This window comes from Alnus glutinosa, chromosome 4 (genome assembly GCF_958979055.1).
Source record: "Alnus glutinosa chromosome 4, dhAlnGlut1.1, whole genome shotgun sequence".
Lineage (NCBI taxonomy): Eukaryota > Viridiplantae > Streptophyta > Magnoliopsida > Fagales > Betulaceae > Alnus > Alnus glutinosa.
Window position 1 is genome coordinate 2,947,688 of NC_084889.1, and position 22,763 is coordinate 2,970,450.

General features: G+C 34.1%; 2 protein-coding genes and 1 pseudogene across 3 annotated transcripts; all 3 read right to left on the reverse strand.

Moving 5' to 3' along the window:
- Positions 1-602: 602 nt before the first annotated feature.
- On the reverse strand, positions 603-2,186 carry LOC133865649 (patatin-like protein 2; annotated as a pseudogene).
- A 3,931-nt stretch (positions 2,187-6,117) lies between these two features.
- Positions 6,118-9,186, reverse strand: LOC133865407 (patatin-like protein 2). Of its 2 annotated transcripts, none has more exons than XM_062301810.1 (7): positions 8,938-9,186; positions 8,634-8,812; positions 8,301-8,490; positions 8,030-8,194; positions 7,622-7,924; positions 7,285-7,457; positions 6,118-7,190 (listed from the first exon to the last, which is right to left on the reverse strand). In XM_062301810.1, the coding sequence occupies exons 1-7, from the start codon at positions 9,067-9,069 to the stop codon at positions 7,097-7,099; spliced, it is 1,236 nt and encodes a 411-aa protein (XP_062157794.1). In that variant the 5' UTR covers positions 9,070-9,186; the 3' UTR covers positions 6,118-7,096. The 2 variants fall into 2 exon arrangements, with proteins under 2 accessions (XP_062157794.1, XP_062157793.1); XM_062301809.1 differs by having other exon boundaries at positions 8,634-8,815.
- A 6,312-nt stretch (positions 9,187-15,498) lies between these two features.
- On the reverse strand, positions 15,499-17,733 carry LOC133866910 (patatin-like protein 2). The gene is made up of 7 exons (XM_062303568.1): positions 17,578-17,733; positions 17,276-17,457; positions 16,943-17,132; positions 16,672-16,836; positions 16,277-16,579; positions 15,907-16,079; positions 15,499-15,812 (listed from the first exon to the last, which is right to left on the reverse strand). The coding sequence occupies exons 2-7, from the start codon at positions 17,374-17,376 to the stop codon at positions 15,674-15,676; spliced, it is 1,071 nt and encodes a 356-aa protein (XP_062159552.1). The 5' UTR covers positions 17,377-17,457; positions 17,578-17,733; the 3' UTR covers positions 15,499-15,673.
- Between the last annotated feature and the right edge of the window lie 5,030 nt (positions 17,734-22,763).

The following is a 22,763-nucleotide window of genomic DNA, read 5'->3' on the forward strand; positions in this document are numbered from 1 at the left end:
GGAAGACCGAACAGAGGAACCCGATCCTTCCGGGGTCCGGTCAACGGTGGGTCGTCGGAGGGTGAGGCTGGAAGAGGAACCCGATCCTTCTGGCAGGTGGGTCGTCGGAGGGTGAGGCTGGAAGACCTGTTTGCTCTATTCCGACCGGTTGAAGCAACGCTGCGTCGATCAGTTCAAGGAAGGATCTGCAGCCGTTGTCGTCTCCCCCTCCCTCATCTCAATCTCCAGCTCTGCCAGCCAGAGAAAAGAGAAAAAAAAAAAAAGAAAGGCTCTGTTTTTCAGTTGAAAAAACAGAGTTTTATCATTCTCTCAAAATCACAACCGCTCTGATACCATGTCAACAATTAGGGATAAAATGTTTTTCCCCTTTTTTTCATTTGATCGAATACACTTTAAATAGAGTTACATTTTTCTTGATTCTAATCTATACGCAATTTATGCCTAGTATTACGCCTGTAATCACGGCATGTCTCTCTCCTAGATTTTCCTGTCTTTTACTTTTGACTATTTACAACTCACGCTTGTCTTTTACTTTACAACTCACGCCAACATATATATGTATGATAAACAAAAACTTTGACTTTCCTTTGTATTAATTATTCCTACTCGTCGTAAATATATGTGTGCAGTGTGACAAATACCTGAATCCGCAGATAGCATTTCTCACTATGAAGGGCTTGAAAAACAACAGAGAGGTGGACATCGACCATATGGATACTTGCTTAAGAAAATACATCAATTATTGGGGTGGAACCACCCTTAATTAACCACCCCAGTATGCCCCACTTAGCTGCATCATGCGCTTTGTATTTTTCTTCAATTTTGGGTGACCCAGTTCCTAGTGATATTACCAGAAGCCGTCCATATAGTCCATTGGTTTTATAGGAAAGAAGTCAGGACTTCCACTAATAATCTCCTTCGACACTTCACCCACAGCAAGTAAGGCCTGGAAAGGTGCGCACATTTGTAGTAAGATAAAAAGAAAAAGTTTTAACTAATTTGTCATTGTTATTATAAGGTACATCTGAAGTTTGAAATATATATATATATATATATATATACCGGATTATTAGCAGCAACCCCACCATCTGTAAGGTGAAATTCTCTAAGTACTTTTCCTTCGGCGTCTTTGGTTTTGAAGCAATAAGTTGGAAGATAAGTTGGAGCAGCTGAGGTTGCGATGCATATGTCTGAGAGTAAGGCATCCATGCTCGGGTTTTTCTTTACCTGGTGCATGAAAATTAAGCAAATCAGAGTGATTCTCACTACAATTCAGCTCCATCATTTGCAATCCCTTCATAATTAAAGTGGGATAGAAAATCAAATATTCAACCTCATAGCTAGAAAAGATGGTTGGCTGGAGTTGCTTGATGTCAAATGTTGGGATGACAACATTAGTCAACGCCTGGTGCAATCTTAAACTTCCTAGTTTTTCCCTAATAATGTTATGTAGATACTTCCCATCATACTTTGGTCCGGAAAGAGCTCTGACAATCTTTGTAACATGAGGAAATAATGGAAAACTGCAATTTGGCAAAATTGTTAATTAATTAACATCCTAATAACCGTAAAAAACATAATATGGTACGTACCTAATGATCAAATTAGAAAGCTTCAGTCATATTAATAAAGTTCTGATCTAGTGGCCGGAACTTTTAGTTTACCTTTTTTGCGGGAAGATTCTAGGACTGTGGTTTAGGTAGAAGTCCTTGATATCCTTAGCTGCAAAAAGGGGTCGATTCTTCTCATTTGGGGCAGTCAGCATAGCAGTTACAAGACCTCCTGTGCTTGTTCCTGCAATAACTTCAAAATAATCTGCGATTCTTGCATCTTCACCATCCAGCTTCTGTGCCATGCATGCATGCATAAAGGTACAAACAATCTAGAGTAATTAATTAAGTACTTGAAAGATAGATGTTGAATTTCATTTTACAAAACGTGCTTACGTGCATATGCATATGAAACGTGATATACCTGAAGCTCAGATTCTAAGAAGCTTAGGATAGTTCCTAGGATAAGCCCTCTTATTCCACCGCCGTCAATGCTGAGAACGGTGATGAAGTTTCCATAAGTTGGAGGCTGGAGGGGAATTTTTGTTGCTTCCATTAAGGAATCGGATGCAGATGAGTGCTGAGTAGGAGGGGATAGGTTTTAGGTTCCTCGGAGAGAAACTTTTTAAGAGCCTTAAAAATGAATTAGTTGTGATCTGATATTCCCGTTGAGAGAAGTATATATAAGCTGTATGCATGTTGGAATGTTGGAATGTTGGATCAAACCTGGAAATTAAAGAAAGTCAATAGACCGATGAATGTGTTTCAATTTTGACCCAACTTTTGTGTTTTCTTGCATTTTTCACTAGGCCTCTCTATTAATTGTGGTCCCATAGCTAGGCAACTAGGAAAAGTCAATGCCGAACTTTTTGACCTACGTACGTCGATAGGTATGTCTGTGCAAATCAATCTGCCACGTGAAACGTTGGCTTTGCATTTATCGTCTTTGATAAAAGACAACTAAGAATCCCACGTACTACAGTACGCAATTAATTTGTTTTTATGGGAAAACAAATTCAACATTTTTATATGAGAAAATTCAACATTTTTGATGTTGTAATTTTTTTTGTCTGGCCGCCCTAGTTGCTCGGCTGATTTTTTAATAGGAGTAATGTTTGTTACATAATTTTTGTACAATTTTTACACAACTCTAACAACTTTCTTTTAAAATCAGCCATTAAATATTTAGGACCCACATGTTGGAAAACAAATCCAACGGTTGATCATAACAAAAAGTAGTTAGAGTTGTGCAAAAGTTGTGAGAAAGTTGTGTAAGAAACATTACTCTTTTAATAGTTGATTGACGTTTTTGCTGGTTGGAGTATATAAGGTATTATGATTGCGAGTATTTTTTTTTTTTAACCGCAACTGTGGTCTCGGTCGATTATTAATTTTAAATTACTGCAACCATTAACCACTAAATGGCGGTTGTGTTATTATTGAATGGCATATTGTAACCGGTGACGGACCTAGGCTTGTAAAAATGGAGCCTAGGCTTATGATTGTGAGTATTGAATGACGAATTTTAGATTGTTTTGGGCTTCGTTTGGTATTTGGATGTCTTTTGATGACTTGTTTTAGCGTTTTCGCTCATAATCCATGGACTTAGAATCCCATGAAACATTAACTTAAAAGGCAAAAAGAAGAAAACTGTCTAAGTATTTTAGGGATAATTGTACTATTGGTCCCTATAGTATGCCATAATTATTTTTCACTCCCTCTGATTTAAAAAGTTCATGAAAGATCCTTGTGTTATGTAATAATTATAAATCGATCCCTGACGTCAAATTCTTTTAAAATTTTTAACAGATTTCGTCAAATGCCACATTAGCGACACGTGTCGCCAATAAGATGGCGACACGTGTCCATCTGAATAAAAAAAAATAAAAATTTATTAAAAAATAAATAAAAATACTTATTTAAAAAAAAAAAAAAAAAAAAAAAAAAATCAGCAAGGGTGCCTGGGCCACCCCCAGCCCCCAGCCACTGGGGGTGGCCGAGAGCCACCCCCAAAGGGGTGGTCCAGCCACCCTTTCTGCTTTCTTTCTTTTTTCTTTTTCTTTTTTTTTGAATTTTAATTTTTTTTAAAAATAAGTATTTTTATTTAATTTTTAATAAATTTATTTTTTTTATTAAGATGGACACGTGTCGTCATCTTATTGGCGACATGTGTCGCTGATGTAGCATTTGACGGAATTGTTTAAAAATTTTAACAGAATTTGTCGCCAGAAATCGATTTATAATTATTGCATACCACGATGACCTTCCATAAACTTTTTAAACCATAAAGAGTGAAAAATAATTATGACATATCACAGAGACCAATGGTGTAATTATCTTAATATTTTAAGACCTTATAGAGAGAAAAATCACAAAAGAAAGAAAATAGAAGAAACGTAGGTGGCGCCTTTTTAGATTGTTTCTTTAGGTTCAATGAAAAAGACAATTAAAGAACGCGAGTAGTTAAAACCATGGAGCCAAAATGAGGAATTAGGCCTAACCCCTGCTGCTAATTAATCCCTAGCTATCTAATTAGGTGTGCCTAATGTTTCATTTAATGTTATTCTCAACATTTTTATTTCCTCTTCTGGCTACGCACAATGAATGCAACATTCAAGAACAAGAGAATTAAATGTTTAAAAAAATGTTTAAAAAAACTAATAATCATTCTTTTGATGCACTGGATATGGGATTAGAATCCTATTTGAATTATGAGCAAAATATTTCTAAAGGTATCAGAACTGCATGCCTATAAATAGATCACTACTCCAGGCATTAAAACTCTTTGATCTCTCTGATATTGACGCGCTTTCATATTTCCAAATATTTATCTATTAATTAAATTTGACTTAGATATCAGAGTGAGACTCCGTCGACATACCTGACAAGCTCTAGTGTATGTTGATTTATTGTCTTGTAAGTATTGGAGAGAACGAATCAAAAGGCGATATGTCACCAAATCAGAAACTATATCATGCAACAACTGCAAAAGCTTTTAAATTTCCACGTATTATGGTTGCCTTGATTTATTTGGTACGGTTTTAGAATTGGGGAATGGATCGGAGGATTTTAGAGTTTAGGAGATAATTGTTGTAGAAGAGAAATGATGAGGTTTTCATCTTTTTCAATTTTTGTAGTTTTACGCATATGTGCTATTATTTTATTAGAGGGCATAATTAAAGGAAGTATGTATAGAAGTTATCCTCTTAATTAAAAATACAAAAATTTAGTCATGAGAAATAGTTGGCGAAATCCGTAACTTACATAATCCCGTAAGTATTGCGTTTATTTGATTAATTAGGAAACGTTATGAGAAAAAAATTATAAAATCAAGAAAAAAGAAAATTAGAAAAGTTGTGAAAGTTCGATGTTCATGCATGGCCAAGAAAATTCAAAATTAAATCGTTTTGTCTAACTTAAAGTTGCCAAAATTAAAGCACATAGATATGGAACCTTTTTTATTTTTTAAATAATAATAATAAAATTAAAACTTATACAAATATAGACGTGAAACTTTGCTTGATAATGATAACTTTAAAACAATAACATCCAAACGCTTGAATATTTGCTCTTTCTAGTATTTTCATTGTTTTTTCATATTGACTAAAAAAAAATTAGCAATTAGTGACGTGTCTATAATAACCAAACCGATGGAGCTTAAGGGCTGTTGACGAACTGCCAGCGTAAGCCACCGTTATCGGTCAAGCCGGTGGCCGAGAATGGGCTGTCGGCGTCCGAGCTACACAAGCTGCCCAAGGTGACCGGGAAAGAGCTGGTGTTGGGGACGGAATGCGCTATTTGTCTTGACGAGATTGAGATCGAGTCGGCAACCGGCTCGACTGATTCCCAGTTGCCACCACGGGGTTCCATGTAGAGTGTGCGGACACCTGGCTTTCTAAGCATTCGGTGTACATGTCCGGTGTGCAGGGCCAAGCTTGAGCCTCAGCTATTCAATGCCCCTGAAAATTCGTGCTAAGAAGTTTGAATTAATGTTATATGTTTATTGTTATTCGTTAATTTTTTGTTGATGATAATGTTTGGTCCCGAATGCGTTTTCAAGCACCATGATCTGATTATGTTTTGTGTAATGATTAAGGTATATATATTTCTGAGCGTGAATTAATGCATGCATGGTTAAATTATCTTTTTTCTTTTTTTGAAATGCTTAAATTCAAATCTAAGCAGAAGTGGTTAAATCTCATCACATCTAATTGCAAAAACGAATACATACGGAGCTTACGGCGGTCGGTTTGGTTAACAGAGCAGTTTCCATTGAAGACGAAGGACCTCTTGCCGCTATTTGACATTATGGCGAAGAAAGTGAAGGCGGTGAGGACGATGAGAGAGTACGGTTTGAGTTTTGGGCTTTGACTGTAAATTCATATATTTGCATCTCAACCGCAGATTCTTTTCACAGCATCTATGCGGTACCAAAAGAAGTAGGATCCTAATTACATCCGTGTAATTGTTCTATATACTTATATCTTAAGGATTTGATTGGTGCATTACATGGCCCCACTCTCATGCGAGAGGGAGTGTTATAATAAATCTAACATTTCCCTATATATATCTTATCCGGAATTTATTCAAGCAAATTGAAACGAATAATGAATGAGTCAGGAGGGTGGACTTTTCTGCGTCCCACCTAGACCACACAACAGTAGTTCACGTACAAGATCAAAATAAACGTAACGTTATCTTCATTTTGTATTTGTGCTTGTGATGGGTAGCATGTCCAAGGGTGGAGCCAACAAAAATTTAGTGGGTCTGAACTTTTATATATATATATATATATATATATATATATATGAGAAATGCTTGGTTGTACACTCTCATCCCACTCTTATCCCACCCTTGTCTACATGGACCAATAATGTGAGAGATAGTGGAGAGAGTGTAGTGGGACCCAATTTTTTTAACAATATTATTGGTCCAAGTAGACGAAGGTGAGATAGGAGGGGGATAAGAGTGTACAACCAAGCATTTCTCTCTCTATATATATATATAGTTTCTCTATATGCGCGCGAATGTAAAATAAAAGTAGACAAGTCTTAAAATTAACTTCATACCAAGTCATAAGTACTATATACAAAATTTACATGCCTATAAAATTATCTTTAAAAATAAATTTTCTTCCAAATATAAAATTGTTATAGTTTGCTATAGCTTACAGACATGTAAAAAAAAATAATAATAATAAAAAACAACTTTGTATCTCATTTGAATTGTGCTCAACAACGATCTTTCATGGAATTAATAAAATTCATCTAATTAATACCATTTCTCCAGTTAAATCCTTAGCAATTTCAATCTTTTTCAATATAAACTAGCAAATTATCTATTGGAAACTCATCTTCCATTTTAATTACTACGCCATCTAGTTTTTACTAGTAGAGTACATTTTTTGGGGGGTTGAATTTTATTCTTGCTGAGGCCATCATATAATTAACCCTTAAAAAATAATTTTTTTGAAGGGTTTTGAATTTTTTTTTTTTTTTTTTTTTGGGGGGGGGGGGGGGGGGTGGGGGGGGCATGGACCCCCACCCTCAAGGTGCATGTGCATGCCTCCGCCCCTGAGCATGTCCACCGGGGGAGTTAGCATGGCGAAGATGCCTCTCTTGGGAAAGTAGTTTTGCAAACCTGAAAGAACATATATAATTATTTCCATTATATTAATTTGATAATCAAAATGAAAATTTGCGAAAAAGAATTTTAGAATTTAGTAGTTTGATACCTTTTGAGAGCCTCTTCATTAGTTTCCTTGTTAACAACCTCAAATATGCCTGTCTCCAAATTCATCCTAGAGATTGGTTTCTTTAGCAGTGTTTCGCTAGCTTTTACAAGATCATCCAAATTCTTTGTTGTAGCTACGTCCACAGAAGATAATACCCCACTTAATGTATCGTCCTGTGCATTATTTTGATTCAAACATGTCTATATTAAAGATCAGACGACCAAAAAACATGTGTGTGTATATATATATGATAAACAAAAACTCTGCCTTTTTTTTTTTTTTTTTGTATTAATTATTCCTACTCGTCGTGAATATATGGGTGCAGTGTGACAAATACCTGAATCCGCAGATAGCATTTCTCACTATGAAGGGCTTGAAAAACAACAGAGAGGTGGACATCGACCATATGGAGACTTGCTTGAGAAAATACATCAATTATTGGGGTGGAACCACCGTTAGTTAACCACCCCAGTATGCCCCACTTAGCTGCATCAGGCGCCTTGTATTTTTCTTCAATTTTGGGTGACCCAGTTCCTAGTGATATTACCAGAAACCGTCCATAGTCCATTGGTTTTATAGGAAAGAAGTCAAGACTTCCACTAATAATCTCCTTTGACACTTCACCCATGGCAAGTAAGGCCTGGAAAGGTGCGCACGTTTGTAGTAAGATAAAAAGAAGTTTTAACTAATTTGTCATTGTTATTGTAAGGTACATCTAAAGTTTGCAATATATATATATATATACCGGATTATTAGCAGCAACCCCACCATCTATAAGGTGAAATTCTCTAAGTACTTTCCCTTCGGCATCTTTGGTTTTGAAGCAATAAGTTGGAAGATAAGTTGGAGCAGCTGAGGTTGCGATGCATATGTCTGAGAGTAAGGCATCTATGCTCGGGTTTTTCTTTACCTGGTGCATGAAAATTAAGCAAATCTGAGTGATTCTCAGTATAATTCAGCTCCATCATTTGCAATCCCTTCATAATTAAAGTGGGATAGAAAATCAAATATTCAACCTCATAGCTAGAAAAGATGGTTGGATGGAGTCGCTTGATGTCAAATGTTGGGATGACAACATTAGTCAATGTCTGGTGCAATCTTAAACTGCCTAGTTTTTCCCTAATAATGTTATGTAGATACTTCCCATCATACTTTGGTCCGGAAAGAGCTTTGACAATCTTTGTAACGTGAGAAAATAATGGAAAACTGCAATTTGGCAAAATTGTTAATTAATTAACACCCCCTAATAACTGTAAAAGAACATAATATGGTACGTACCTAATGATTAAATAAGAAAGCTTCAGTCATATTAATGAAGTCTGATCTAGTGGCCGGAACTTTTAGTTTACCTTTTTTGCGGGAAGATTCTAGGACTGTGGTTTAGGTAGAAGTCCTTGATATCCTTAGCTGCAAAAAGGGGTCGATTCTTCTCATTTGGGGCAGTTAGCATAGCAGTTATAAGACCTCCTGTGCTTGTTCCTGCAATAACGTCAAAATAATCTGCGATTCTTGCATCTTCACCATCCAGCTTCTGTACCATGCATCCATAAACGTACAAACAATCTAGAGTAATTAATTAAGTACTTGAAAGATGTTGAATTTCTTTTTACAAAACGTGCTTACCTGCATGCATATATATGAAACGTGATATACCTGAAGCTCAGATTCTAAGAAGCTTAGGATAGTTCCTGGGATAAGCCCTCTTATTCCACCGCCGTCAATGCTGAGAACGGTGATGAAGTTTCCATAAGTTGGAGGCTGGAGGGGGACTTTTGTTGCTTCCATTAAGGAATCGGATGCAGATGAGTATTGAGTGGCCGGGAGGGGATAGGTTTTACGTGCCTTAGAGAGAAACTTTTTAAGAGCCTTAAAAATGAATTAGTTTGTGATCTGATGTTCCCGTTGAGAGAAGTATATATACGCCGTAAGCATGTTGGAATGTTGGAATATTGGATCAAACCTGGAAATTAAAGAAAGTCAATAGATAAATGTGTTTTCTTGCATTTTTCACTAGGCCTCTATTAATTATGGTCCCATAGCTAGGCAACTAGGCAAAGTCGATGCAGAGGTTGATGTGTACGTACGTCGATAGGTATGTCTGTGCAAATCAATCTGCCACGTGAAATGTTGGCTTTGCATTTATCGTCTTAATTTGATAAAAGACAACTATGTGTTTGGTAAATGAATTTTAGAAACAAAATGATTTTGATTTTATTTTTTTTAAAAATAAATTATATTTTATTTAACTTTTTTAAAAGCAAATCATTTTTATTTAATTTTTTTGAAATAAATTATATTTTATTCAACTTTTTTTTTTGTGTGTGTTTGGATGTTGAATTTTTATTTTATTTGCGAATTTCGAGATTTTATTTTTTTAAAAAAATTAAATAAAATATGATTTGTTTTTTAAAATGTGAATAAAATATAATTTATCTTGAAAAAAATAGAATCAAAATCATATTTTGTTTCCAAAATTCATTTGCCAAACACATAAGAATCCCACGGGCTACAATACGCATTTAATTTTTTTTGTTTTTTTTTTTTTATGGGAAATTCCAGGAAGAATATAATATAACGACTTTGCCTTTATCTTTTAAGAATTTTCTCATTTTTGTGGTCCTAGGAGGGTTTTGATGTTGTATTTTTTTTTTTTTGTCTAGCCGCCCTAGTTGCGCAGCTGTTTTTTTCTAGTTGATTGACGTTTTTACTGGTAGGAGTATATAATGCGGGTATTTATTTTTAACCGCAACTGTAGACTTGGTCGGTTATTAATTTTAAATTACTCAACCGTTAACTGCTAAATGGTGGTTGTGTTATTATTGAATGACATGTTGTAACCGCTAATCGCCTGTTAAGTAATGAGTTTTTTGAGCCGTTTTTAGTGTTTTGCACAGTTTTTTACAACATATTTTAGATTGTTTTGGGCCTCATTTAGTATTTAATTTGGATGTCTTTTTATGACTTGTTTTAATGTTTTCGCTCATAATCCGTGGACTTAGAATCCCATTAAACAATAACTTAAAAAGCAAAGAGAAGAAAACTGTCCATATTTTAATTTGGATGTCTTATAGATTTGGTCTTTAGATCATGTTAAACTATCGATTCAGTGGATCTGTAACATTTGCAAATGCAATATGCATATATGGTTCTCATTCTTAATAGTTTTGATTGAATATATATAGGAACAAAGTAGAGAATAACGACAGAGCTGCAGCATGAACAGTAGTTCGTGTTGAGTGTTTAACACTTGAGGATTTTCTTTCTTTCTTTCTTTTTTCCTTTTTTTTTTTTTTTTTTAATGAATCAATGCCTTTATAAACCAAACTCAACTGAAAACATCACTCCAGTAAACACTGAATACACCTTACAAACAAGAGAACAAACCCTCTATACAACATACTAACAACCAAAACAAATTATTGCATAGCTAATATCCACATAACACTAAAATCAGAAACAAAACAACAATATTTTTACAAATGCCACTGCTGTGATAGGCTACCCGAGAGATTCTTCTGCTTCCTACTAGACAAGACCCGAGTTCTAACATCCCCTTTAATTCGAGCAACAAGAGCTTCTTCAGTCAAAGGAGTATTACCATAATAAAGGTCATTCATCAACCTCCATAAATGGTATATAGCTGCTGCCAACCTACATAATGAATTTCCAGTAAATCCCCAACCAGAAAACTTTAAATGGTTTTGTTTGGGTGCAACAATGCCGCTCAATCTGTTGATTACGTGGACGGTTTTTAGAACATGCCTTGCGCACGGAGTGCGATTTCGAATCGATAAAGTTCATTGAACCTTACTCTTCCACAAAATGCACCTTAAGGGAAGAAATTTACTCAAGGCTTATAAAGCCCATAACCCATGCATGCCTTGGCAATGTGGGACTCTTAACACGCCCCCTCACTTATGGCATTATTGTCCAAACACGTGTACAATGGGAAAGAATGCCTAACATTGTCCAAGGCTCTGGAGTGAGACTCTTAACACGAATGTCATATAAGGTTTTAGCTTTTCTCATTGATTACCAATTGATTTTCATATGAAATGGTGAAAGGCTCAATCCAAAAAGTTTTGAAGGCTATGTTGATTTATATCAAACCCGTTTACCGGATTATTAGCATGCAGCTACACCCCATCAATAAGATTGAATTATCTCACTCTTCCAGTGGGTTCTTTGGTGTATCAAAATAATGGTCTGGAAAATATGATGGAGCAGCTGAAGTTCCGATGCATATATCTGAAAGTATTTTTGCTGCCAGATTGATGTTAATATTTTTGCTGCCATTTGATTGGTCATGGAACGCTCTGGTGTGAGTTGATTGGATATATTAAATGTATCGATCGGAAATCAACTCACTTTGATGAGTTTTAACACTTGATCTAAACTGACAAGATAATAAGTTTTATACTATTTATAAAGTAATACTGAACTTTGATTAAATTATATATGATAGAAATTAGGATTATATGAGAAAACCCTATCATATGAAGAGCAAAAGTTTGTGTAAAACAGTATTCCAATAAAGCGTTTAAAATCGTGAAGTGTCGTACCTAAAGGGCGAAAAAAAAAAAAAAAAAAAAAAAAAAAAGGTTAAATACCTTATTGGTACCTGAGTTTTAGGTTTTTTTAAAATTTAGTACATGAATTTTTATTTGTTTCATAAATGATACTTGAGTTATGGGTAAAAACCCGTTTGGTACCTCTGTTACATTTTTCGTCTAAATTTTAACGGCTTGCAGCAGTTGTGTGGCACTATATAAAAAAAATAAAAATCATTAAAAATAATAAAATTAAAAAATTAAAAAATTAAAAAATTAAAAAAAAAAAAAGAAAAAAAAAAAAAAAAAAGAAAAAAAAAGAGGGGTGGCCACCCCTCTTCACCACCATGGGGTGGTTGGCAGGAAAAAAAAATTAAAATTGATAGGTTTGGCCTATCATATTTTTCTTCAATTAAAAAGAAGGGACCTCGAACACTAGGCGCCAGCAAGCTCGTGGTTTCAACTGGGGCGTGGAGCTTCCGCAAGCACCCTCCTCCACTTTCCGCTCCAACCCCTGGTGGTTCCGGAAGTTTCCGCTGCTTCCTATTGCTGAGAGGTCTTCCCTAGGCGGCGCGTGGTTCTCACGCGCCTCCTGGGATAGCTCCCACACCGCCAACTCCGCCACTTCTGTTGCGGCTGTTTCTGTGTTTGTTTGTTTGTTTTATTAGGCTTATTTGTTGTATCTCTCTCCCCCTGTTTACTCTTGTTTTGGTGTTTGGGTCCTTGTGACTCAATACACTTGTGAAATCACTTTCATTGGTGACCCCGGCTTCTTGGCATCCGTGCCTCGAGCTAATGGGCCCGCATCTTCGGAAGCATTAATGCTCCCGCGAACTTACATTCCTAGATTATATTTTAGGTTGCCCAAGCCCTTCTGTATTTGTGTATTTTATATTTAGTTTGTAATGGTTTCTGTTGTATTTAGTTTGTTCTATATACTTATATATATCTTATCCGGAATTTATTCAAGCAAATTGAAACGAATAATGAATGGGTCAGGAGGGTAGACTTTTCTGAATCCCACCTCGACCACACAACAGTAGTCCACGTACAAGATAAAAAAAAAAACGTAACCTTATCTTCATTTGTATTTGTGGGTCTGAACTTTTATATATATATATCGTTTCTTTATACTTTGGTCCGGAAAGAGCTCTGACAATCTTTGTAACATGAGAAAATAATGGAAAACTGCAATTTGGCAAAATTGTTAATTAATTAACATCCTAATAACCGTAAAAAAAACATAATATGGTACATTGGTACGTACGTAATGATCAAATAAGAAAGCTTCAATCATATTAATGAAGTTCTAATCTAGTGGCTGGAACTTTTAGTTTACTTTTTTTGCGGGAAGATTCTAGGACTGTGGTTTAGGTAGAAGTCTTTGATATCCTTAGCGGCAAAAAGGGGTCGATTCTTCTCATTTGGGGGCAGTTAGCATAGCAGTTACAAGACCTCCTGTGATTGTTCCTGCAATAACGTCAAAATAATATGCGATTCTTGCATCTTCACCATCCAACTTCTATGGGAAATTCCAGGAAGAATATAATATAACGACTTTGCCTTTATCTGAGAAAATTCAATTTAAGAATTTTTCTCATTTTTATGGTCCTAGGAGGGTTTTGATGTTGAATTTTTTTTGTCTGCCGGTCTAGTTGCGCGGTTGGTTTTTTCTAGTTGATCGATGTTTTTGCTGGTTGGAGTATGTAAGCGATTACGATTGCAGGTATTTTTTTTTTAACCGCAACTGTAGTCTTGGTCAATTATTAATTTTAAATTACTGCAACCGTTAACCGTTAAATGTTGGTTTTGTTATTATTGAATGACATGTTGTAACTGCTGATCGTTTATTAAGTGATGTGTTTTTTTGAGAATTTTTAGTGTTTTGCACAGTTTTTTAAGACGTATTTTAAATTGTTTTGGGCCTCGTTTGGCATTTGGATGTCTTTTGATGACTTGTTTTAGTGTTTTCGCTCATAATATTCCATGGACTTAGAATCCCATGAAACATTAACTTAAAAGGCAAAGATAAGACATCTGTCTAAATATTTTAAGACGTTAGAGAAGAGAAAAATCACAAAAAGAAAGAAAATAGAAGAAACGTAGGTGGCGCCTTTTTAGATTGTTTCTTTGGGTTCAATGAAAAAGACAATTAAAGAACGCGAGTAGTTAAAACCATGGAGCCAAAATGAGAAATTAGGCCTAACCCCTGCTGCTAATTAATCGATCCCTAGCTATCTAATTATGTGTGCCTAATGTTTCATTTAATGTTATTCTCAACATTTTTATTTCCTCTTCTGGCTACACACAATGAATGCAACATTCAAGAACAAGAGAATTAAATGTTTAAAAAAATGTTTAAAAAAACTAATAATCATTCTATTGATGCACTGGATCTGGGATTAGAATCCTAATTGAATTATGAGTAGAATATTCCTAAAGGTATCAGAACTACATGCCTATAAATAGGCCACTACTCCAGGCATTAAAACTCTTTGATCTCTCTGATATTAACGCGCTTTCATATTCTCAAATATTTGTCTATTAAATTTGACTTAGGCATCGGAGTGAGACTCCGTCGGCACACTTGACAACCTCTAGTGTATGTTAATTTTATTGTCTTGTAAGTGTTGGAGAGAACGAATTAAAAGGTGATACGACACCAAATTAGAAACTATATCAACAATTGCGAAAGCTTTTAATTATCCACGTATTATGGTTGCCTTGATTTATGTGGTACGGATTTAGAATTGGGGAATGGATCGGAGGATTTTAGAGTACTTTAGAAGATAATTGTTGTAGAAGAGAAATGATATGAGGTTTTCATCTTTTTCAGTTTTTATGTTTTACGCTTATTTTATTAGAGGGCATAAAGAAAGTCTGTATAGAAGTTATTTTCTTAATTAAAAATATAAAAATATAGTCATGAGAAATAGTTGGCGAAATCCGTAACCTACATAATCCCGTAAGTATTGCGTTTATTTGATTAATTAGGAAACGTCACGAGAAAAAAATTATAAAATCAAGAAATTAAAAAGAAAATTAGAAAAGTTGTGAAAGTTCGATGTACATGCATGGCCAAGAAAATTCAAAATTAAATCGTTTTGTCTAACTTAAAGTTGCCAAAATTAAAGCACATAGATATGAAACCTCTTTTTTTTTTTTTTTTTTTAAAAAAAAATAATAATAATAAAATTAAAACTTATACATATATAGATATGAAACTTTGCTCGATAATGATAACTTTAAATCAATAACATCCAAACGCTTGAATATTTGCTCTCCCTAGTATTTTCATTGTTTTTTCATATTGACTAAAAAAAAAAAATTAACAATTAGTGACGTATCCACGGTAATCAACCTTTTATTTCGTCACTAATTAGTGACATTTTTAAAAGTGACATGTTAATAAAATATTTAGTGACGTGTCAAACGACAGACACTAATATAGTCAAGGAATTTTTCTCAGTCACATGACATTTCCATTTGATAATTAATGTCGAAAAAAAACCATTAATGTAGTCAAAAACTTCATAGCCCAGCTCGTCAAGTACGTACAATTGTAGCTCCCATTAATGTTGAATTACACAACATGAAAAAGAAAAGGTTTAATTACATCCGTGTAATTGTTCTATATATATATATATATATATCTTATCCGGAATTTATTCAAACAAATTGAAAAGAATAATGAATGAGTCAGGAGGTAGACTTTTCTGCGTCCCACCTCGACCACACAACAGTAGTTCACGTAAAAGATAAAAAAAATAAAAAAAATAAAAAAATAAAACGTAACGTTATCTTCATTTGTATTTGTGCTTGTGAAGGGTTTTGAATTATTATTTATTTATTTTTTTTTTGGGGGGGGGGAATGGACCCCCACCCTCAAGGTGCATGTGCATGCCTCCGCCCCTAGCATGTCCACCGGGGAAGTTAGCATGGCGAAGATGCCTCTCTTGGGAAAGTAGTTTTGCAAACCTGAAAGAACATAATTATTTTCATTATATATATTAATTTGATAATCAAAATGAAACTTTGTGAAAAAGAATTTTAGAATTTAATAGTTTGATACCTTTTGAGAGCCTCTTCATTAGTTTCATTGTTAGCAACCTCAAATATGCCTGTCTCCAAATTTATCCTAGAGACTAGTTTCTTTAGCAGTGTTTCGCCAATTTTTACAAGATTATCCAAATTCTTTGTTGTGGCTACATCCATAGAAGATAATACCCCGCTTAATGAATCGTCCTGTGCATTATTTTGATTCAAACATGTCAATATTAAAGATCAGACGGCCAAAAAACATGTATATATATATATATATATATATATATATATATATATATATATATATATATATATGATAAACAAAAACTTTGACTTTCCTTTGTATTAATTATTCCTATTCGTTGTGAATATATGTGTGCAGTGTGACATGCAAATACCTGAATCCGCAGATAGTATTTCTCACTATGAAGGGCTTGAAAAACAACAGAGAGGTGGACATCGACCATATCTCCACTTGCTTCAGAAAATACATCAAATATTGGGGTGGAACCATTCTTAGTTAACCATCCCAGTATGCCCCACTTAGCTGCATTATGTGCATCGTATTTTTCTTCAATTTTGGATGACCCAGCTCCTAGGGATATTACCAACAACCGTCCATAATCCGTTGGTTTTATTGGAAAGAAGTCAGGATTTCCACTAATAATTTCCTTCGACACTTCACCCATGGCAAGTAAGGCCTGGAAAGGCGCACACATTTGTAGTAAGATAAAAAGAAGAAGTTTTAACGAATTTGTCATTGTTATTATAAGGTACATCTATATATATGTACCGGATTATTAGCAGCAACCCCGCCATCTATAAGGTGAAATTCTCTAAGTACTTTCCCTTCGGTGTCTTTGGTTTTGAAGTAATAAGTTGGAAGATAAGTTGGAGCAGCTGAGGTTGCGATGCATATGTCTGAAAGTAAGGCATCTATGCTCGGGTTTTTCTTTACCTGGTGCATGAAAATTAAGTAAATCAGAGTGATTCTCACTACAATTCAGCTCCATCATTTGCAATCCCTTCATAATTAAAGTGGGATAGAAAATCAAATATTCAACCTCATAGCTAGAAAAGATGGTTGGCTGGAGTCGCTTGATGTCAAATGTTGGGATTACAACATTAGTCAACGCCTGGTGCAATCTTAAACTTCCTAGTTTTTCCCTAATAATGTTATGTAGATACTTCCCATCATACTTTGGTCCGGAAAGAGCTTTGACAATCTTTGTAAAGTGAGAAAATAATGGAAAACTGCAATTTGGCAAAATTGTTAATTAATTAACATCCTAATAACTGTAAAAAAAACATAATATGGTACGTACCTAATGATCAAATAAGAAAGTTTCAGTCATATTAATGAAGTTCTGATCTAGTGGCCGGAACTTTTAGTTTACCTTTTTTGCGGGAAGATATTAGGACTATGGTTTAGGTAGAAGTCCTTGATATCCTTAGCGGTAAAAAGGGGTCGATTCTTTTCATTTGGGGCAGTTAGCATAGCAGTTATAAGACCTCCTGTGCTTGTTCATGCAATAACATCAAAATAATCTGCGATTCTTGCATCTTCACCATCCAGCTTCTGTACCATGCATGCATAAACGTACAATCAATCTAGAGTAATTAATTAAGTACTTGAAAGATGTTGAATTTCTTTTTACAAAACGTGCTTACGTGCACATGCATATCAAACGTGATATACCTGAAGCTCAGATTCTAAGAAGCGTAGGATAGTTCCTGGGATAAGCCCTCTTATTCCACCGCCGTCAATGCTCAGAACGGTGATGAAGTTTCCATAAGTTGGGGGCTGGAGGGGGACGTTTGTTGCTTCCATTAAGGAATCGGACGCAGATGAGTATTGAGTAGGAGGGGATAGGTTTTACGAGCCTTAGAGAGAAACTTAAAAATGAATTAGTTTGTGATCTGATGTTCCCGTTGAGAGAAGTATATATAAGCTGTAAGCATGCATGTTGGAATGTTGGATCAAACCTGGAAATTAAAGAAAGTCAATAATTCAATTTTGACCCAATTTTTGTGTTTTCTTGAATTTTTCACTAGGCCTCTATTAATTATTGTCCCATAGCTAGGCAACTAGGCAAAGTCAATGTAGAAGTTATTCACGTACGTACGTACGTACGTCGATAGGTATGTCTCTGCAAATCAATCTGCCACGTGGCCCACGTGAAATGTTGGCTTTGCATTTATCGTCTTAATTTGATAAAAGACAACCCTGTGTGTTTGGCAAATGGATTTTGGAAACAAAATATATGATTTTGATTCTATTTTTTAAAAAAATAAATTATATTTTATTTAAATTTTTTAAAAGCAAATCATTTTTATTCAAATTTTTCTAAATAAATTATATTTTATTCAATTTTTTTTAGTGGTTGGGTGTTAAATTTTTGAAATAAGAATTGAATTTTTATTTTGTTTGAAAATTTTAAGGTTTAACATTTTTAAAAAAGTTGAATAAAATATAATTTGTTTATAAAAAGTTGAATAAAATATGATTTGTTTTTAAAAAATTTGAATAAAATATAATTTATCTTAAAAAAAAAATAGAATCAAAATCATATTTTGTTTCTCAAATTCATTTACCTAACACATAAGAATCTCACGTGCTACAGTACACATTTAATTTGTTTTTTTATGGAAAATTCCAGGAAGAATATAATATAACGACTTTGCCTTTATCTGAGAAAATTCAATTTAAGAATTTTCTCATTTTTGTGGTCCTAGGAGGGTTTTGATGTAGCGGAAGACTAAGGTAACTAATCAAATAACAGCGTCTTCGATTCTGCAAGGAGAAGCGTCTTCGTCTTCTACCCCAAAAGATAAAACAAGCCCGCAGGCTAAAAGAAAGATAAAACTCCGCAGAGTATTTGAGAGAGAATTCTCTGATTTTATAACAATTCAATTGATTGAGTTTTTACATAACAAGCAAGCCTATTTATAGGAGAGAAATACTTGTAGAGAAAGTAATCCTAATCCTAATAGTAATAGTAAACCTTATTCTAATAACAATAGTAAACCTTATCCTAGTAGTAAAAGTAAACCTTATTTTAAAAGGAAATCAAATAAATAAAAACTATTTATTAGGGATCTTCTAGAAACTTCTAGGGACCTTCATGTGCTACATCAGGTTTTGATGTTGTATTTTTTTTTGTCCGCCGGTCTAGTTGCGCGGTTGGTTTTTTCTAGTTGATTGACGTTTTTGTTGGTTGGAGTATGTAAGCAATTACGATTGCGGGTATTTCTTTTTAACCGCAATTGTGGTCTTGGTCGGTTATTAATTTTAAATTACTGCAACAATTAATCGCTAAATGACGGTTATGTTATTATTGAATGACATGTTGTAACCGCTAACCGCTTATTAAGTGATGAGTTTTTTGAGCCATTTTTAGTGTTTTGCACAGTTTTTTAGGACGTATTTTAGATTGTATGGAGCCTCGTTTAGCATTTTGGATGTCTTTTGATGACTTGTTTTAGTGTTTTCGCTCATAATCCATGGACTTAGAATCCCATGAAACAATAACTTAAAAAAGCAAAGAGAAGAAAACTGTCTAAATATTTTAAGACGTTAGAGAAGGGAAAAATCACAAAAGAAAGAAAATAAAAGAAACGCAGGTCGCGCCTTTTAAGATTGTTTCTTTAGGTTCAATGAAAAAGACAATTAAAGAACGCCAGTAGTTAAAACCATGGAGGCCAAAATGAGGAATTAGGCCTAACCCCTGCTGCTAATTAATCCCTACCTATCTAATTAGGTGTGCCTAATGTTTCATTTAATGTTATTCTCAACGTTTTTATTTCCTCTGCAGGCTGAAATGTATGCCACATTCAAGAACAACCCCAAGTGAATTAAATTTTCATTCAACAATTAAATTAACTCGTTAATTGTGATTCGAAAAATACAGCACCTCATGTAGCTGAAAGACGTACGGAGATAACATTGAAAAGTCAATTGAGGAAGGATAACTTGCAAAGGAGATTAATTCTATCATTTAATTTCTATGTTCAAAGTAACGAGTACTCGTTAGAAATCAAGAATTCAACAAATTGGTGTAACATTCAATTTCGATCACCTGCATAAATTTCAACATGATAGAAATTTCAATATGCTGCATCAAGAAAATGTTTAAAAAAACTAATAATCATTCTATTGCATGGTCTTATATATGGATTTGGTCTTTAGATCATGTTAAATTATCGATACAGTGGATCTGTAGCATTTGCAAATGCATTATGCATATATGGCTCTCATTCTTAATAGTTTTGATTGAATATATATAGGAACCAAGTAGAGAATAACGCCAGAGCTGCAGCATGCATGAACATTAGTTCGTGTTGAGTGTTTAACACTTAAGGATTTTCTTGATAGGAACATTTAGCAACATCTGTTTACAATTTTTAATGGCAGGCTAAGACCAAGCTGGAACAACCACACTCAACTCAAACTACATCAAAACAACTAAGGATAGTTATTAACCAAAAAACTTTAAATGGTTTTGTTGAGGTGCAACAATGTCGCTCGATCTACTGATTACGTGGACGGTTTCTAGAACATGCCTTGCACGCGGTGTGCAATTTCAAATGCTATATAAGACTTTAACTTTTTTTATTGAACACTAATTAATTTTCATATGAGATGGTCAAAGGCTCAATCTAAAAAGATGAAAACTGAAATGGTCAAAGGCTCAATTCAAACCCGTTTACCGGATTATTAGCATGCAGCTACACCACCATCAATAAGATTGAATTTTCTCACTCTTCAAGCGGAGTCTTTGGTATCAAAATAATGGTCTGGGGAATATGATGGGGCAGCTGAAGTTCCAATGCATATATCTGTAAGCACCAGATTGATGTTAATTTTTTTGCTGTCATTTGATTGGTCATGGAACGCTCTGGTGTGAGTTGATTGGATATATTAAATGTATCGATTGGAAATCAACTCACTTTGATGAGTTTTAACACTTGATCTAAACTGACGAGATAATAAGTTTTATACTATTTATAAAGTAATACTGAACTTTGATTAAATTATATATGATAGAAATTAGGATCATATGAGAAAACCTTATCATATGAAGATCAAAAGTTTGCGTAAAACAGTATTCCAATAAAGTATTTAAAATCGTGATGTGTCGTACCTAAAGAGAGAGCCAAAAAAAAAGAGAAAAAAAATGAAAAAGAAAAAGAAGGTTAAATACATTATTGGTATATGAGTTTTAAGCTTTTTAAAATTTAGTACATGAGTTTTCATTTGTTTCATAAGTGGTACTTGAGTTAGGAGTAAAAACTTGTATGGTACCTCTATTACATTTTTCGTCCATATTTTAACCGCCTGTCAGTGGTTGACACGTGACACTGTATAAAAATTATAAATCTTTAAAAATTTATAAAATTTTAAAAACAAATTGAAAAAGAAGAAGAAGAGGGGTGGGGCCACCATAGGGGTGGCCGGCCACCCCCATTTTGGCCAAGGGGCTCCCCCTTGGCCGAATAGGCAAACTCTCAATTTTTTATTTTTTTTTTATGGGTTTTGGCCCTTGGGGGTGACTGAACCACCCAATGGCTCACGGGGGTGGTTGGTTCGGCCACCCCATAGGCAAACCCTCAAATTTTTTTTGATAGGTTTTAGCCCTTGAGCCACCCCCAAACTAGCCACCCGAAAGGCCAAAACCCATCAATTTTTATTTAACCCAAAAAAGAAAAAGAAAAAAAAGAAGAAGAAAACTCACGTTGTCAAAGAAAATGTCTTGTTAAATAAAACGAAATGCTCAAACGTCTTGACAAATAGAGGATTGTATCTTCATCGCGCTTCCAATAGGTAGGTGCTAAAGTTCAATTTTCTTTTGTTGCAACATCGTATATTTTGATTTTCTTTTTGCATTTTAGTTTCTGGAGTTTATGATTTTGCCGTGAGAAAAATCTTTTAAGTTATTTACACCTTAAGATTTGTCAAAAATGAGCAGCCGAGAGATTGGGCAAAAATCCCTTGGGACGAGATCTCGGCAAAGGCTCTTCAAGTCAAAATTGTCTTTCTCTTTTTTTCTTCTTCTTTTTTTTTTTTTTTTTTTTTTTTTTAAATTATACGCGATTGTATTTTTAATGTATAGTTTTTGTACACAGATATGAGATGAAAAAAATTGGAGACTGCAAATCAACTCATAGAGGTAGGAACATATTTTTCTTGGTTAAATCTAATTTTATATTTTATAATTTGATTGTATAATTGTTTTTAGATTTTTTTTTTTTATTTGTAATGTATTTTAAAATATAATTTTATATGTTTTCCAAGGATGCGGCATTGGTAACTTAAATTTTTTTATGAAGAATTTAAGACAAAAAAACTCCCCACGTAGCACAAGTTAAACGATAATCGTACAGAGAAATAATTTTTGCACATTTTCTATATATTTTTTATATATCACTTTTTTAAATTAATCATTAAATTTATAAGACCTACAATGATCTACATGTGGGTCCTACAGATCTAATGATTAATTTAAAAAGGTGATGTACAAAAAATATACAATAGATATGCATGTACTACATCTCATTCTTATATATAATGTTGCAATTTCAACTTTTATTAACTCAAGTTAATAACGGAATTATTCATTTCAAACAAATTATCATTATTCAATGCCACTAAATATAATAATCTCTTATTTTATAGGTAGATCAAAACAGCATCAAGCAATCCGTAATTTTTTTTAAAAAAAAATTATAGAAATCATTTTAAACCTATCTTTCACCTACGAATTTGCAAAAGAAATGGTTGGAAGATGAGGCAAAAAATAATATATAACATGTACTTCAAAAAAAAAAAAAAAAAAGGTCCGCATCTTCTCGGAGAAAATTCTATTATGTAGACCTTACTGACCA